This window comes from Hyperoodon ampullatus (genome assembly GCF_949752795.1).
Source record: "Hyperoodon ampullatus genome assembly, chromosome: 3".
NCBI lineage: Eukaryota > Metazoa > Chordata > Mammalia > Artiodactyla > Ziphiidae > Hyperoodon > Hyperoodon ampullatus.
The window spans coordinates 111397648-111413801 of NC_136916.1; the positions used below are offsets into that span (position 1 = coordinate 111397648).

General features: G+C 36.5%; 1 protein-coding gene across 2 annotated transcripts in view; it reads left to right on the top strand.

The window, feature by feature from the left end:
- Positions 1-16154, top strand: part of PRKD1 (protein kinase D1) — a gene marked incomplete at both ends in the record, with an annotated part of 167343 nt that overhangs the window by 90129 nt on the left and 61060 nt on the right. Inside the window, one exon of one of the 2 annotated variants that reach the window (XM_079698832.1) lies at positions 6333-6356. The exons of the other annotated variant lie outside the window; for it this stretch is intronic. Coding sequence (XP_079554958.1) covers positions 6333-6356 — 24 coding nt within the window. The remainder of the gene's footprint in view (positions 1-6332; positions 6357-16154) is intronic. 2 annotated transcript variants of the gene reach the window in all.

Below are 16154 nucleotides of genomic sequence, written 5' to 3' on the forward strand. Positions count from 1 at the left end.
ATGTGCGTATACAGGCCAACTAAGTTATGACAACAGTACCACTGCTGTGAGAAAAGGATGGTTTTTTTCAACAAATATTTCTGGAACCAATGGGCTATCTATATGGAAAATATGAATCTTGACCTTACCTTATACCATATACAAAATAAATCCTAGGTAGATTAGGAGCTTCTAGGAGATAGCATACAAGAGTATCTACAGTAACTTGGGTCATGAAAACCTTTTTCAAATAGGACTCAAATCACTGATGACAAAAGAAAAAAATTGGTAAATTGGGCATCATTAAAATTAACAAATTATTTTCAGCAAAATATACCATTAAAAGGGTGGAAAAGCAAGTCACAGAATGGGAAAAGATATTTTCAATGTATGTAATATGTATATATATCTTGTAAAAGAGTCATATCCAAATATATAAAGAACATCTATAAAAGTTGAAAAGACAGACAACCTTATTTAAGATATAGGCAAAGTACTTGAATGGCAATTTACAAAAGAAGACAGCCAATAAACATGAAAATGTATTTTACATCGTTATTTATCAGAGTATAAATTTAAATCTACAGTGAGATATCTCTACACCAGAATGTCTAATGTTGGGGGGAAAAAACTGACAGTAACAAGTATTGGTGAAGATACTGAGCAACTAGAACTCACATACACTACTACTAGGAATATAAATTGGTTCAGCAACTTTGGAAATCTGGTTGGCAGTTGTCTTCTAAAGCTGAACATATGCATATCATGTGACTCAGCAGTTTTACTCCTAGGTATATATTCACCAGAAATGTGTATAGATATGCATGGAAAGATATGTAACAGAATTTTTAAATTTTTTTAATTTTTAAAAATACGTACCAGAATTTCTAAAAGTTTTTTAGACTTCACTTTTTTAAAGCAGTTTTGGGTTCACAGAAAAATTGAAAGGCAGGCACAGAGATTTCCCATATACCCCTTGCCACCCACATATGCATAGCCTCCCCCATTATCACCAGAATGGTACTTTTGCTAATACTGGTGAACATACGTTGACATACACATCATAATCACCCAGTCACATCATAACGAACCAAAGTCCATGGTTTGCTTTAGGGTTCATTCATGGTGTTGTACATTCTGTGGATTTGGACAAATGCATAATGACACGTATTCATCATTATGGTATCATGCAGAGTATTTTCACTGCTCTAAAAGTCCTCTTAGCTTCATCTATTCTTCCCTCCTCCCCTCCAGCCAACCCCTACCAACTACTGATTTTTTTTACTGTCTCTATAGTTTTGCCTTTTTCAGAATGTCATATAGTTGGAAACATACAGTATGTACCCTTTCCAGTTTGGCTTCTTTTACTTAATAGTACATACTTAAGTTTCCTCCATGTCTTTTCATGGCTTGATGGCTCATTTCATTTTAGAGTAGAATAACATTCCATTGTCAAGATGTCCACAGTTCATTTATCCATTCACCTAACAAAGGACATCTTGGTTGCTTCCACATTTTGCCAGTTATGAGTAAGGCTGCTATAAGCATCCATGTATAGGTTTTGGTGTAAACCTAAGTTTTCAGCTCTTTTGAGTAAGTATCAAGGAGTGCAATTGCTGGATCATATGATAAGATTATGTTTTGTCAGAACTGCCAAACTGTCTTCCAAAGTGGCTGCACAATTTTGCATTCCCACAGCAATGAATGAGAGTTCCTGTCGTTGCACATCCTTGTCAGCATTTGGTGTTGTCGTTTTTTTGGATTTTGTGTTCTGGTAGGTGTGTGGTGGTTTCTCATTGTTTTAGTTTGCATTTCCCTGATGACATATGATGTGAAACTTCTTTTCACATGCTTATTTTCCATCTGTATATCTTTTTTGGTAAGACGTTTGTTAAGGTTTTTGGCCCATTTGTAAATTGGATTGTTTGTTTTCTTATTGTGGAATTTTTTTTTTTTTTTTTTTTTTTTTTTTTTTTTTTTTTGCGGTAGGCGGGCCTCTCACTGTTGTGGCCTCTCCCCTTGCGGAGCACAGGCTCCGGAGCACAGGCTCAGTGGCCATGGCTCACGGGCCTAGCCGCTCTGCGGCATGTGGGATCTTCCCAGACCGGGGCACGAACCCGTGTCCCCTGCATCGGCAGGCGGACTCTCAACCACTGCGCCACCAGGGAAGCCCCTTATTGTGGAATTTTAAGAGTTCTTTGTATATAGATATATTATTTAATATTTATTTATTTATTTTGGCTGCCCCTGGTCTTAGTTGCAGCATGCGGGATCTTTAGTTGCGGCAGGTGACTTCTTGTGGTATGCAAACTCTTAGTTGCAGCATGTGAACTCTTAGTTGCGGCATACATGCAGGATCTAGTTCCCCGACCAGGGATCGATCCCAGGCCCCCTGCATTGTGAGCGTGGAATCTTACCCACTGGACCATCAGGGAAGTTCCAAGAGTTCTTTGTATATTTCGGATAACAATCTTTATTAGATGTGTCTTTTGCTAATATTTTGCAAATGTTTTCTCCCTGTCTGTGGCTTGTGTTTTAATTCTCTTAACATTGTCTTCTGCAGAGCAGAAGTTTTTAATTTTAATGAAATCCAGCTTATTATTTATTTCTTTCAAGGATCATGTCTTTGGTTATGTATTTTAAAAAGCACCACCATATCCAAGGTCACCTAGGTTTTCTCCTATGTTATCTTCTAGGATTTTTATAGTGTTGTGTTTTACGTTTAGGTCTATGATTCATGTAGAGTTAAATTTTTTAATTTAAATTAACTTAATTAACTTGCATTAATTTACTTTTTAATTTAAGTTAATTAAGTTAATTCATTGTAAGTTCTGTGTCTAGATTCATTTGTTTACATGTGAATCACCAGCACCATTTATTGAAGAGACCATCTTTGCTCCATTGTATTGCCTTTGCTCCTTTGTCAAAGGTGAGTTGACTGTATTTATGGGGGCTTATTTGGGGTCTCACTGTTTTGCTTCATTGATCTATTTGTCATTCTTATACCACACTGTTTTGATTATTATAGCTTTATAGTAAGGCTTGAAGTTGGGTAGCATCAGTCCTCTAACTTTATTCTTCTCCTTCAGTATCATGTTGGCTATTCTGGGCCTTTTGCCTCTCCATATAAACTATAAAATCACTTTGTTGATATCCATAAAATAATTTGCTGAGATTTTGATTGGGATTGCATTGGATCTATAGGTCAAGTTGGAAAGAACTGACAAATTGATAACATTGAGTCTTCCTATCTGTGAACATGGTATATCTCTCTCCATTATTTTGCTCTTTTATGTCACTCATCAGAGTTTTGTAGTTTTCCTCATATAGATCTTATTCATGTTTTGTTAGATTTACACCTAAGTATTTCACCTTGGTGGGGTGCCAGTGTGAATGGTATTGTTACAAGCATGTTTTTAACATTTTTATTCATTGTAGCTAAAAGCTAGAAACAAATAAATAGTGGTAGAGTCATACAATGGAATATTATACAGCAATGCAGCAGTAGAATTGAGGAACTGTTGATTCATTCAGCAACATAAATGAATCTCACAAAATAATATTTAGGGGAAAAAAACAGACACAAAAGATTATATGCCTGTGAATCCAGTGTATGAAGTTCTAATCCAGAAAAACTGAGTTATGGTGAGAGACATCAGAATAATGGTTCCTCGTAGGTGCCCACTGAGAGAGGGAGCAAGAGAGAGCCTTTCTGGATGCTGGAAATATTCTATGTCTCGATCTGGGTAGAGGTTACATGCTTATATGCTCATGTAAAACCTCATCAAGATGTACACCTAGAATTTTCTGCACTTTATTCCATATAAATTATACCTCAATAAAAAGATTTTATTTGTTTATTTATTTATTAATATGTGGTCTTGATTAATTAATTATTTATTTATTTTTGGCGGTGTTGGGTCTTCATTTCTGTGCGAGGGCTTTCTCTAGTTGCGGCAAGTGGGGGCCACTCTTCATTGCGGTGCGTGGGCCTCTCACTGTCACGGCCTCTCTTGTTGCGGAGCACAGGCTCCAGACACACAGGCTCAGTAGTCGTGGCTCACAGGCCTAGTTGCTCCGCGGCATGTGGGATCTTCCCAGACCAGGGCTCGAACTCATGTCCCCTGCATTGGCAGGCAGATTCTCAACCACTGCACCACCAGGGAAGCCCAATAAAAAGTTTTTAAAATGACAATAGCAAGTTATAAAGTCATTAGGTTTCTTCATCCCAAGTCATGTGGTAAAAGAATGAAATATTATATCAGAAAAGTTAATAATTTAATTTAATTCTGAGATTCCTATCAGTCAATTTAAAGAAAATGGGGTTATAGAAATTACATTATTCAGTAACAGGAAACATAAATTCTTTGGGTGCTAAATGAAAGTAATATGCCACATCACCCTAATATATATAGTATTCATTTACATAATAAACATTTTCTACAGTAGTCTTCACCACAGATACACAACTGTGATTCATATGATCTTCTTTCAAGGGAAAAACAAAAATAAAAACAAAGCTCTAGTAAAATATTACAACCAACTACCAAAGGAATAGGTGGCTCTCTTTTTCTTGGCGACCTATGGACATTTTTGGTGATTCTAATTTGATAGCAAGGGAGAAATACAGAGGTGTGTGTTTCCCAAAATTTTTTCTTTAAAATTATGGTGCTATAACATATTATGCAAAATATCCTTCTCCTAGTCAAATAAGATTGGGAAGTACTTCTCGGTCCATCCAAGTACTGGACATCACAATATTCATTAAGCATAGTTATGGTTCTCAGAAGTCTTGCAATAATGAAATCAGTGTTCCTAAACTGACTCAACTATGGAATCCCTTTTTCTCAGGAAACCTAGGAATACCTAGTGGGAAAATAACATGCACTTTTAGAAATGGTAACTTAGAGGAATAAGTCAATTAATACATGTTGCACAGACCATCTTCAAATATCGTGCAGTAAACCAGCACTAAGCTGGAATTGAATTCTGATGATAGCCCAGAGTAAAGACATTCAGGGCTACAAACTGGAGGAAAATCCTGAGCTTTGGATATTAGGTATGTTGATGACAAGGATAATATCTTATTTTGGAAATTGAGGAAATTTGATTTATTCTCACAAAGGGAAAGCTTTGCCTCCTCTGTATGAAAATGTTCTATAAAAGTACATTCAAACAGGTTATAATTTCTCCTCCAAAGTCTTGTTTGGATCTGGCCAAATGGGCATTTGTTGCTCCTGAATTCTGCTCATGCTTCATGTTAATCCAGAAGTCTAACTGGTATCACTGGGTAACAGTTAATTTTAGCAGAACCTCAATCTAAATGTACATCCCTTTCCAAAGTCTCTGACAAAATGGGTTAGCTGTAGATTGCAAATTAGGATGCAGGGACTGTGAGAACAAATAATAGGATTTTTCTCAAAGTGTAATGTTTATTCAACACTGGAAATACCATGGATTTCAAAACACCGTCATGCATTTTTTGTTAAGAAAAAGAGTCAACTGTATTTTAGTTTTGATTTAATTTCTAGTTATCAGATAGGGCTAACCCACAAAGCTTGAGGGAAGAGAGATGAAAAAGAACATATTCAGAACATATTCATAAGTAGACAAATGCATGTCTACTTAACCAAAATGTTTCTTAGATTTTTCATTGATACTCCTCTTAAAAAATGTATCATAACCTTTCTACTTTTGAATTATATTTCAACCTTAAATGAAATCAGACAGAAAACAATGATATGCAGTGAAGACTCTAAAATAAGCAAAGAATACACTGTAGACGTATTTCTCTCATTAAAACTCTAACCCACTATTGGACTTTTCAGGTTTGTAAAGCACTGACTGATACTGATTATTCATCAACTTATTCTTGCCTGCAGGCAGATAACTATGTCACATTTGATTACTTTGATGACCTTTTTCTTTCTTTTTCCATTGAGAGTATGAATTATTGTGAAGAAAATCTGATCTTTCACTTAAAGGTCAAAATGCTTCTTTCTGACTCTAATTTATTTTCAAGAAGGTGAATGAACCGTCTTTCATCACTGACACTGTGACAAGTAGATATTTTCTTTACCTCTACCAACTCAAAACTGTAAACTGTGTTTTTGCAATCTTAGTGTCTGTAGTTCCATTGAAATGTTAAAAAGTAGTTTCTAACCCAGATGTTTCTGTGCCTCAAAGACTGATTAGTATCACATTTTGCTTTTTCTTGAAAATATATCTATTATTTGCTAATAATATTATTGAGTAACATGCATTGCTTTCCTCCAATAACATGGTTCTCTTGTCTTTTGCCCCCCCTTTTCTGCACCTTTGTCTGCTTTTTCTCTTACAACTTCATGTTTCAGTCTCCTGTGAGTCCTGGCTTTGAGGTAGGTACTAACTCTGCCTAGGAATGTGCTTCACCATCTTTTGCAAGCCAACATTATAATATTAAATTAACATCAGACAGTCATCTGTATTGACTCTATGAGAATACTCAGGTCATAATTTAGCTCAGAATCCCACCTGTTGAACTGCAGAAAGCCCATGGGTGGTGGTGGTGGTGGTGGTTGTCTTTTCCTGGTGTTATTGTTTAAGTTTTCACAGTCTTCAAGAAGACGAAGAGCAGTGCAGGCATTAGACCAATAGTTGGTTTATTAGATAAAATTTTGCCCTCAGATTACTTGATTCCATAACATTGGTGTCTTTTCTATGAAACTGGGCAGGCCAGTTGAGAATAGAACAGAGCACAGTCAGCACTCACTTTACCTGGTAGCATATTAACTGAAATGCCTGCATGCTGGAACTGTGTCCTGGTGCTAGGTACCATAGAACCGTGCCAAGTGAGGTCACCATCCTGATATCCAGCAGTTTTGGTTGGCGCCATAAGGCACAAAACAAGGACTGCCTGAAGAGGAGTACAACTTTTCAAGAAAGGAGCTTTGAATCCTTAATGTAGTATTACAGTCTATTTAATTACTTTTATAAAGGATGGTACTAGTGTATGTATTAAGGTCTCAATCCAAGAAGAAATTATATATGGGAAAACACACATTTCCTTCATAAAGGTTTTAAGTAAGACCCCCTCTAAAATTGGCCTTTTGTCTATCTTAAGCAATTAATAACCTAAACATGGAAAAGTCAAGCATTAAAGCAGGATATACAACAGTGATCTTCTTGTGATAACTTGTTTTGACCAGTTGACTTGTTAATGTTTCCTTTTTCTTATTTCTGTACCTCTGGTGAGTTGAGAGTTGACATATTGTTATTTTCTTTCATGAGACAGTAGATTTCAAATACCATTGTTAGTGTCCATTCTAAGATGGTATTGTTAAGGTAACTCTAACATAGGAAGCAAATGAAAACACAACCAGAACATGTTCTGGGTTAAAGAAAATTAACAAGTCAAGATATCTTGATTAATAAGATGTAAAATGAAGAGATCTGCTTCAATAATAGTGAATTCCCATGTTTGAAAAATTATCCTAGTTCAAAATGTGCCGTACTTAGAAAAGTCTGGGGTGAATGCTAGGTCAGTATAATTTTTGATATCCTTGTAAATTTAAATTTTGTAATTTACAGTGCAGTCCAGACATAATTTTAGATGTGGACTAGTATCTTTCCCTTCAAATTATCCTTTGGGAATAAAGCCAAAAAAGGGCGGGAAGCGTTTTCCACTTCCCTCTCCTGCCCTGAAATCGGAGCAGATGGTGTAAAAGCGGACTGAAGGGTAGTTTGCTTTTCTGTGGAAGTTGTACAACTTAAAGGCAGCCAGGCCTCCACGGATTAGCTCCTGAGGGAAACAAGATGCATTTTCTGCATAAGCTGTTGTTCTTGAAGTTGTTTATAGCTGGTTTGTTGAAAAGGTAACAAACTTTTCTTCTTTTCTTTATAATGTCCTGGAAGATAATTATTCATAAAATTTGACCAATATTTCAGAGAAATATTCTAATGACAGTTTGTGAGTTGCAGAACTGTTTGAGAAACCTGGTCATGGCTCCATGTTCAGCACGTCCTAGTCAGAGTTTATATTTTCAGGTTTGTAACTTAAGGATGCAAAAGTATACAAGTGTAGATCAATCCTCTGCCCTCATGGACTTGCAGGATTGGACACTATGGAAACAAAGAAATGTGTTTTTGTAAAAGCTTTCTGGTATTACATTGCAATGATATATATTAATTTACTTAATCTCCCCTATTGATTAGATTGGTTCCGTTTTTTTAAACAATGTGGAAATAGGCATCCTTGTCTGCATTTTTTGCACACTTGTAAACATATTTGTAGGTTTCTCAGTAAGTATTTATCGAATGAATCCAGTAGGTTATATCCTTAGAAGCCAAGTAGACTAAAGAATATACACTTTTTTTTGGCCAACTAGTTCTTCAAACGGATGTAAAAGTTTAGATTTATGACTTCGCTGACTGCAGTGTATGAGAGTTTCCATTTCCTCATAGTCTTCCCAACAATCGATTTTATCAGTATTTTAGAAGGTTTTTTTTTCACAAATTTGATAGATAGGTAAAATAATTTCTATTCCTAAATATGATTTCTTTACTGGAGAAGAAAAACAACTTTTCATATATTTATTGGACATCTGTATTTCACCGATGGTGAATTGCCTGTCTCTTTCTCTATTGAGTTGCTTTGAATATATATATATATATATATATTTTTAACTTAAAAAAAATTTTAACATCTTTATTGGAGTATAATTGCTTTACAATGTTGTGTTAGTTTCTGCTGTATAACAAAGTGAATCAGCTATATGTATACATATGTCACCATATCTCCTCCCTCTTGCATCTCCCTCCCACCCTCCCTATCCCACCCCTCTAGGTGGTCACAAAGCACTGAGCTGATCTCCCTATGCTATGCAGCTGCTTCCCACTAGCTATCTGTTTTACATTTGGTAGTATATGTAAGTCCATGCCACTCTCTCACTTATTCCCAGCTTACCCTTCCCCTCCCTGTGTCCTCAAGTCCATTCTCTATGTCTGCATCTTTATTCCTGTCCTGCCCCTAGGTTCTTGAGAACCTTTTTTTTTGGATTCACATATATGTGTTAGCATACAGTATTTGTTTTTCTCTTTCTGACATACTCCACTCTGTATGACAGACTCTAGGTCCATCCACCTCACTACAAATAACTCAATTTCGTTTCTTTTTATGGCTGAGTAATATTCCACTGCATGTATGTGCCACATCTTCTTTATCCGTTCATCTGTCGATGGACACTTAGGTTGCTTCCATGCCCTGGCTATTGTAAATAGTGCTGCAGTGAACAGTGTGGTACATGACTCTTTTTTTGAGTTATGGTTTTCTGAGGGTGTATGCCCAGTAGTGGGATTGCTGGGTCATATGGTAGTTCTATTTTTAGTTTTTTAAGGAACCTCCATACTGTTCTCCCTAGTGGCTGTATCAATTTACATTCCCACCAGCAGTGCAAGAGTGTTCCCTTTTCTCCACACCCTCTCCAGAATTTATTGTTTGTAGATTTTTTTGATGATGGCCATTCTGACTGGTGTGAGGTGATATCTCATTGTAGTTTTGATTTGCATTTCTCTAATGATTAGTGATGTTGAGCATCCTTTCATGTGTTTGTTGTCAATCTGTATGTCTTCTTTGGAGAAATGTCTGTTTAGGTCTTCTGCCCATTTTTGGATTGGGTTGTTTGTTTTTTTGCTATTGAGCTGCATGAGCTGCTTGTAAATTTTGGAGATTAATCCTTTGTCAGTTGCTTCATTTGCAAATATTTTCTCCCATTCTGATGGTTGTCTTTGTGTCTTGTTTATGGTTTTCTTTGCTGTGCAAAAGCTTTGAAGTTTCATTAGGTCCTATTTGTTTATTTTTGTTTTTATTTCCATTTCTCTAGGAGGTGGGTCCAAAAAGATCTTGCTGTGATTGATGTCATAGAGTGTTCTGCCTTTGTCTTCCTCTAAGAGTTTTATAGTGTCTGGCCTTACATTTAGGTCTTTAATTGAATATATATTATGATAGTAATCTTCTATCTGTTAATCTGTGATGGACGTATATTTTCAGTTTTACATGTGTTTTTGATGGCTTTTTCCCATACTGATATTTTAATACAGAGAAAACATTTTCACTCATTATCTTACTATACATCGAATACTATTGAAAATAAATCAATGTAGGCAGATTAAACGTAATATTCTTTTCAAATGATTCAAGAGAATAGTCTTTTGACGTAAACGAGCTGAAGTCAAGGTAGAAAATGAAGAAGAATTAAAGACACTGGTGTCCTTTGCAACGACAGGATACAATTGATGACACAATATTTTTTTAAGTTAAGTAGGCCTTATGGAATTTTTTTTAAATTTAAGAACTTTACTGAAGTTATTTTAAATATTTTTAAATGTCTTTAAGGAAGCATTTACTATTATTGCTTTGAAGTTAAGAGGCTCTAGAGAGAATTTTTTTTTTTTTTTTGGTGAAATTAAATTCTTCTAGACTAGTCTTCTTGGTAATTCTTAGCATTCAGACTGCCTTACAGTAAGATATTATTAGGAAATAAGTTGCTCATTCCAAAAGCTTTCTCTATGTTTGACTGTTTACCCTTCACATCCTTTAGTTTTTACAAAATTTGGACAATATTCAGTTTAACTTTTTATGTGAGGGTGCGTATTTTCTAAATAATACTTTTCCATAAACCACTGTGATTTTTTTAAAGTTTCCTGCGTCACATTTAATTCAGACAAGTATTGTAGTAAAAGGAACTCTTGGCTGCATACTCTCCTAGAAAACCTCCCCCCAAAATGACTCATTCAGTTACTGTTTCTGTTCATTAATAAATAAGTAAAGACAAGAGAATACCACTGTTGCATTACCTATCTGTAATTGGGTATGATCCAGATACACTTTATAATAGTTAAGGCAGATTCTTTTCAAATGGGCAAATATTGGGGGAAAACGTTATTTCTAATGAAACTATGGTGAAATTTCTGGCCAAATAAATATTTTCCAGGATATTTTCCAAAGTAGCAAAAGTCTATCTAGAGGTAGACACTTTAATTGTTATGCTTGTGTTCTGGAGTTCCAGGAATCCTGGTGATTCATCTGAATTAAGAAGTCGTTTTTCCATTTAAACATGAACCATGACATCCAGTACATTAGCCAGATATTGCAAGATTTCTTTTGATGATTGTACAGACTAGTTCTCTAAATTCAAACCTGGGCAGTGTATACTTCCAGTGAGGAAAAGACATCCAAGAACTATTTAACTGGCACTTTTCCACCTCCTGAGAGGCAGAAGAGTACGTGCAGTGGTACGTTTGTCGGGAAGGAGCCCATCAGTAAAATTAAGAGTGTGAGGCCTTCTTTGATGTGCTATTAATCAGCTGTTGCCTGATTTCATTCAATTTGTCTGGCTTGTCATCTGTACATTATTATTTCATGTTCTGAACATAGACTTCCAGATGTGGAATTCTAAATACGAACACAGCTGGAGAGTTCTTCATGAATTCCACTGGGGAAGAGTACATCATATACCACTTGTCCACAGTTACAAACATACAGGTCTTTGGGACAAATGGATCTTTAGTGAAGTCCCTGAAGAGCCTGCACTCACATCAGGAAGGTACCTTGGCCTCCGTAACACTCCGCACTGCCATGACTTAAGACACAAAACATTGCTCTCTGCTTTAAGTTGCAAAACAACCCCCCACGCACCCAGTTACCAGTAACAGGCATTTACTAAGTGGCTATCTGTGTCCATCTGATGTCATGCCAGGCCTGTCAAATTTAAGTCTCTGCTCCTTAAATTCCTCACCAATCATGACTACTAAGCTCCAAGGCAGTAATCGATGGGAAAATCTCTTTCTAGATTATTTCATTCAGCTTTCCCATTAGCTCATAAACCAAGGCCAGGCCCCTGTCAATTCAGTCAAGGTCAAATACTATGAGAATACGTGTCCCTAAAATAACTTTTGAATTTTCCACATGATCTGCTTACCTTCCAGTTCACTTTCTATATGGAGATCAAGTCTGACAGTCGAAGCCCTCAACTTGTTGACATGCAGAGTTATTTTCTTCCTCAGCGGAAATGCTTTTTTATTTTATGAATGTATAGCATGTGGAGTTAAGGTTGCATTGCCTTCAAGTATAAGGAGAGGCAGTACTTGTATTATGTCTCCCCTTTCCTCCAGGAATCCAGAGATTTGTAAGATGTAAGTAACTGACATTTTGAAAGAACAGTGCATGTCATTTGTAATAGTTCTCCAAGGGTCTAGTGCTTTCCCTGGAAAGGGTGGGTTGCTTAAGAAAATAGTAAGGTTCCTTTATCCTTCATTTCTGTTTACTTAAAAAGAGTGAGGCAGTATAAAAGTTAATGTAACTTCCAAGACTGCTTTAGCACTCAGCAAATCCAGATCACCATGTATTTTTAATAAGAGATTATATATGTTGTTACTATGAAATCTTTCACAAATTGCTGCAGACATTAAAAATGGATTCTCCACTGTAAAACAGCATCCATCACCACTAAGCAGGGGGCACACTTTTTTTTATTTCTGCTCTGTGGCAGGCCTTTTCACTGTTATGAAAAGGTGTTGATTAGATTTTATTTATGCTACATATTTAGGGTATCCAACTGAGGAACCAAACTCATTTATCTGGCACACTTGGCAGGTAGTTCAAGGCCTGTAGAATCAGAATTGTAACAGAATAGCAATGAACAATTTAAAACTCGCCAAACACCCTACCCTCTACTCAGCGAATTGCAGGGCATGGCAACGTGAGTGTTCCTATGTGAACCTCAATTCCCAGGGGTCTTCAAACTTGTCTGTTGCCCAAGAACTGCTCTGTGCTGGGAAATCCTGGACTCCCCATGTTTGAGGTGAAATATTCATCTCAGTGTTGTTGACAGAAGTCGACTGTTTCTTTTTTGCTTCGTAAAATAGCCTCAGACTAAGCATTCACAGCAGTGTTTTACTAGCAGTGACAATGGGTGGCATTAGATAATCATTCCAAGTGGGATAAACAGGTTTCAGAGCATATAAAAGAAATCTCTAGGCAGTCTGAAGATTAGGAGGACTGAGTTGTCCTAAACAGAATTTTAACTGCTAATAATAGTCAACATAGTCATTGCTTGGCAAGATTCACTTCAGGATCCACACCCAATGCCTCTTCTTCAGGAAACTCCTTTTCTGAATGACCCCTTTATCTCCATCATGGAAGTGGTTTATCTTTTCTTCGAACCTTCATACATATGGGCACTTATTCTGTGTGAGGAAGTATTCCAGAAGTTGGTGATACAGTGATGAACAAAATTGTCAAGTTCCCCTTCTCATGGAACTTATATTCTACTGAAGAGAGACAGTAAAAACCTAATAAACAAAGAGGTAAATAAGATAGTTGTGCTCTGCAGTAATGGCTCTGGAGGGGACATGATGATGTGCCAGAGAGTACCACAGAGTGGAGGGGATGTGGGCAGGAAGTGAGGTGATCTGGAGGCGTCCTGGAGAAGGTGATATATGACCTGGAATCTGAAGAATGAGACAGAACCATCTATGCCTATAGAAGGGAAGAGCACATGTTGTTGATAGTAACAGTTATGTTGTGTCCAGAATTCTATTGAATAGTAAACTCATTGGGCACAGAGACTGTTATTTACTGGTCCTTGTATGTCCTGTAGCATCTGACTTGAGCCTTTAGGTAGGATTTGTCCCAGTAGGCACTTGTTAAATTAGATAGATCCATCTGGATGGCAGTAGGAGCAAACTGTTATAAGGTGCTGTTCTGCACAGTTCTTTGATAATCAAAAAATGCTAGATCTTAAAACTTCTGGAATAAAAGATTAATGTTTGGTTGGCTCTGTTTCACATAGCTGTGCTGGTATCTTTTAAGCATAACAGCACCTGAACAGGAAAGTCAGCAGGCAACTGAGTGATACTTATACAATAGAGGCTGTGTATTAGGCTAATCATTATGTTCTAGAAAACATGCATGACTCAGATGCTATCCTCTGGGCACAGACAAGTTGCTTGAAAGTCTCTTCTGTAGGTCAAGGTTAAGGGGTTCACAATATTTTCACTTTGCATTTTGGCAAGTAGGACATACTATTACTTGATTTTTCTTGTTTCCTGTGAACTCTTCCTTCATGACTTAAATGAAGGGAAGAAAATACTTTCTATTTTTATATTAGCATAAAACCAGGGGATGTGAGAACTGGGAGAGGCTAAAAAGAGAGGAATCATTATTATCATCTGGAACAAGAATACCTGAGTTCATAGTTCTGCTTCTACGGGCTGTGCCATCTTGGGCAAATGATGTAATCTCTCTATGATTCAGTTTCCTTATCTTTAAAAAACCTGGTGGTCATGAGGTTTAAATGAGTTGATGAATGTAAAGTGCTACGAAAAGAATCTGGCACATACAAAGGTTATAGAAAGTGTTTTATGTCGTTATCTAGTTCAGAGGTCTCAGACTCCCCATGACCAGATTTATTCCCCAAATCAGTTGACTGGCACAACGTTTCAGAATTTTTTCAGAGTCGCTAATGTTGAGAAATAGAGTTATTTCATAAAGCAACTAGATCTTCTGCTTCTTTTGCAAAACTAAGAGGTCTGGAAACATAGGGCTTTCATACTCACAGCCATTAGCAGTCTTTGATCCATCCCTTTTCAACCGAGCCTGTGTTCTCTGATTTACTGTAGTCTCCACCATTCCCTATTGCATCCCTGACACCCATTAATATTAGAAGCCTACAGGTATTATTGATATTTGAGCTTGCCACCTGTCCTCTTTCCAGAGCAAAAGGGTTCTGACAGATTTTGTTTTCATGTTGGAGATGCCAAGTAGGGATGAGGAGCAGGCAGACAAGTACAGAGAACAGTTCCAGTGGAAAACATTCCTTAGTCAATTGTACTCTCTTAAAATTGAAACCCTGTAGAGCAAGCGTGTCAGTGTTATAGTGCATGTAATACTAAATTTTTTTACAAGCTTATATTAACAGTCTATATTTTGAACATCTCTATTGAAATGTCTCATCCATTATTTGCATGCATTTATTGCTTGAAGACATTCATTTTTGTTTAGTTCAAGCAATGCTTATTACTTATCTTTACCAGGCACTTCTTTCCATTAACAGAGGACAAACATGATTAAGACGTTGTCCTTCCCTTAGGAGCTTATTGTGTAATGATTAAGACCAAAAAGAGTCCCAAAAATGAAGAGTCCAAAAAGTGATGTCAACACGTACGCTAAAGTGTTCTCTACTTTTCTATTTCTCTTTGATTCAAGGGGAGTTTATGTCACCCCAAATCCAGTCCCCAATATGGGTCTGTGAAATGGATTTTAGTTAATAAACATAAATATCTTAATACTGGAGAAGTTTTTATTTGAATCTTGCTTTTTATACAGTGACTTTCATCTCTCAGGAAGTCTTATGTTTGATTTTCCCATAAATGACAACAAGAAACCACAAGTAAGGGCAATTTTTCCCCTCTGTTTTCTAGCTTAACTAATGAAGAGAATTCATTTTGAACTGTGAAGTGGAATATACCTTGTTGGGAAATTGTTTCAGAGTCCTGTTGAATGTTTAAAGATGTGCTGGCAGTTGGAGTTTCCATAATGTAATCTAACCAGTCATTTCCTGGGATGGTTCCAAACTTGCTGAGTCATCAATTTAATATACCAGGTTAAAAAACAAATTCAGTCTCTAGAAAAGCAAGACGCATTGCCTCTGTAAGTAGGTGTTCAGTGCATATAGTTTTAACTTTGGCAGTCATTTCAAATGAAATATTGTTAGCATGAGGATGTTACAGACACTTCAGGAAACCACAGTCTTTTAAAAAAAGTTTAATCTGTATAAACTTTATTTAATATCTAATCCCGCCTTTAAATTCAGCTTTCATCATTTTTTTGTTCTCATATTCTCTCTCATCTATGATATGATACCTCTTACAATGAGAACAAGAGATCTTTATACTTTTCATCATTTATAATTTGCCAAATCCAATCATTTGCATAAATCCATCCCAATACCATATTGTACAGTGATGTCAGTTCTCACAAAAGTTCCACACCTGTACTGTGATCCAAACTCCTCCACTCAGGAAAAGAACAATCCATAGGACCAGTGGCTAATGTAAAAATGTAAATTTTTAGAAGCACATCCTCCTGCAAGTGCCTACCATAATTATAGAGAAGAGAATTTTATAGCTGTTCAGAG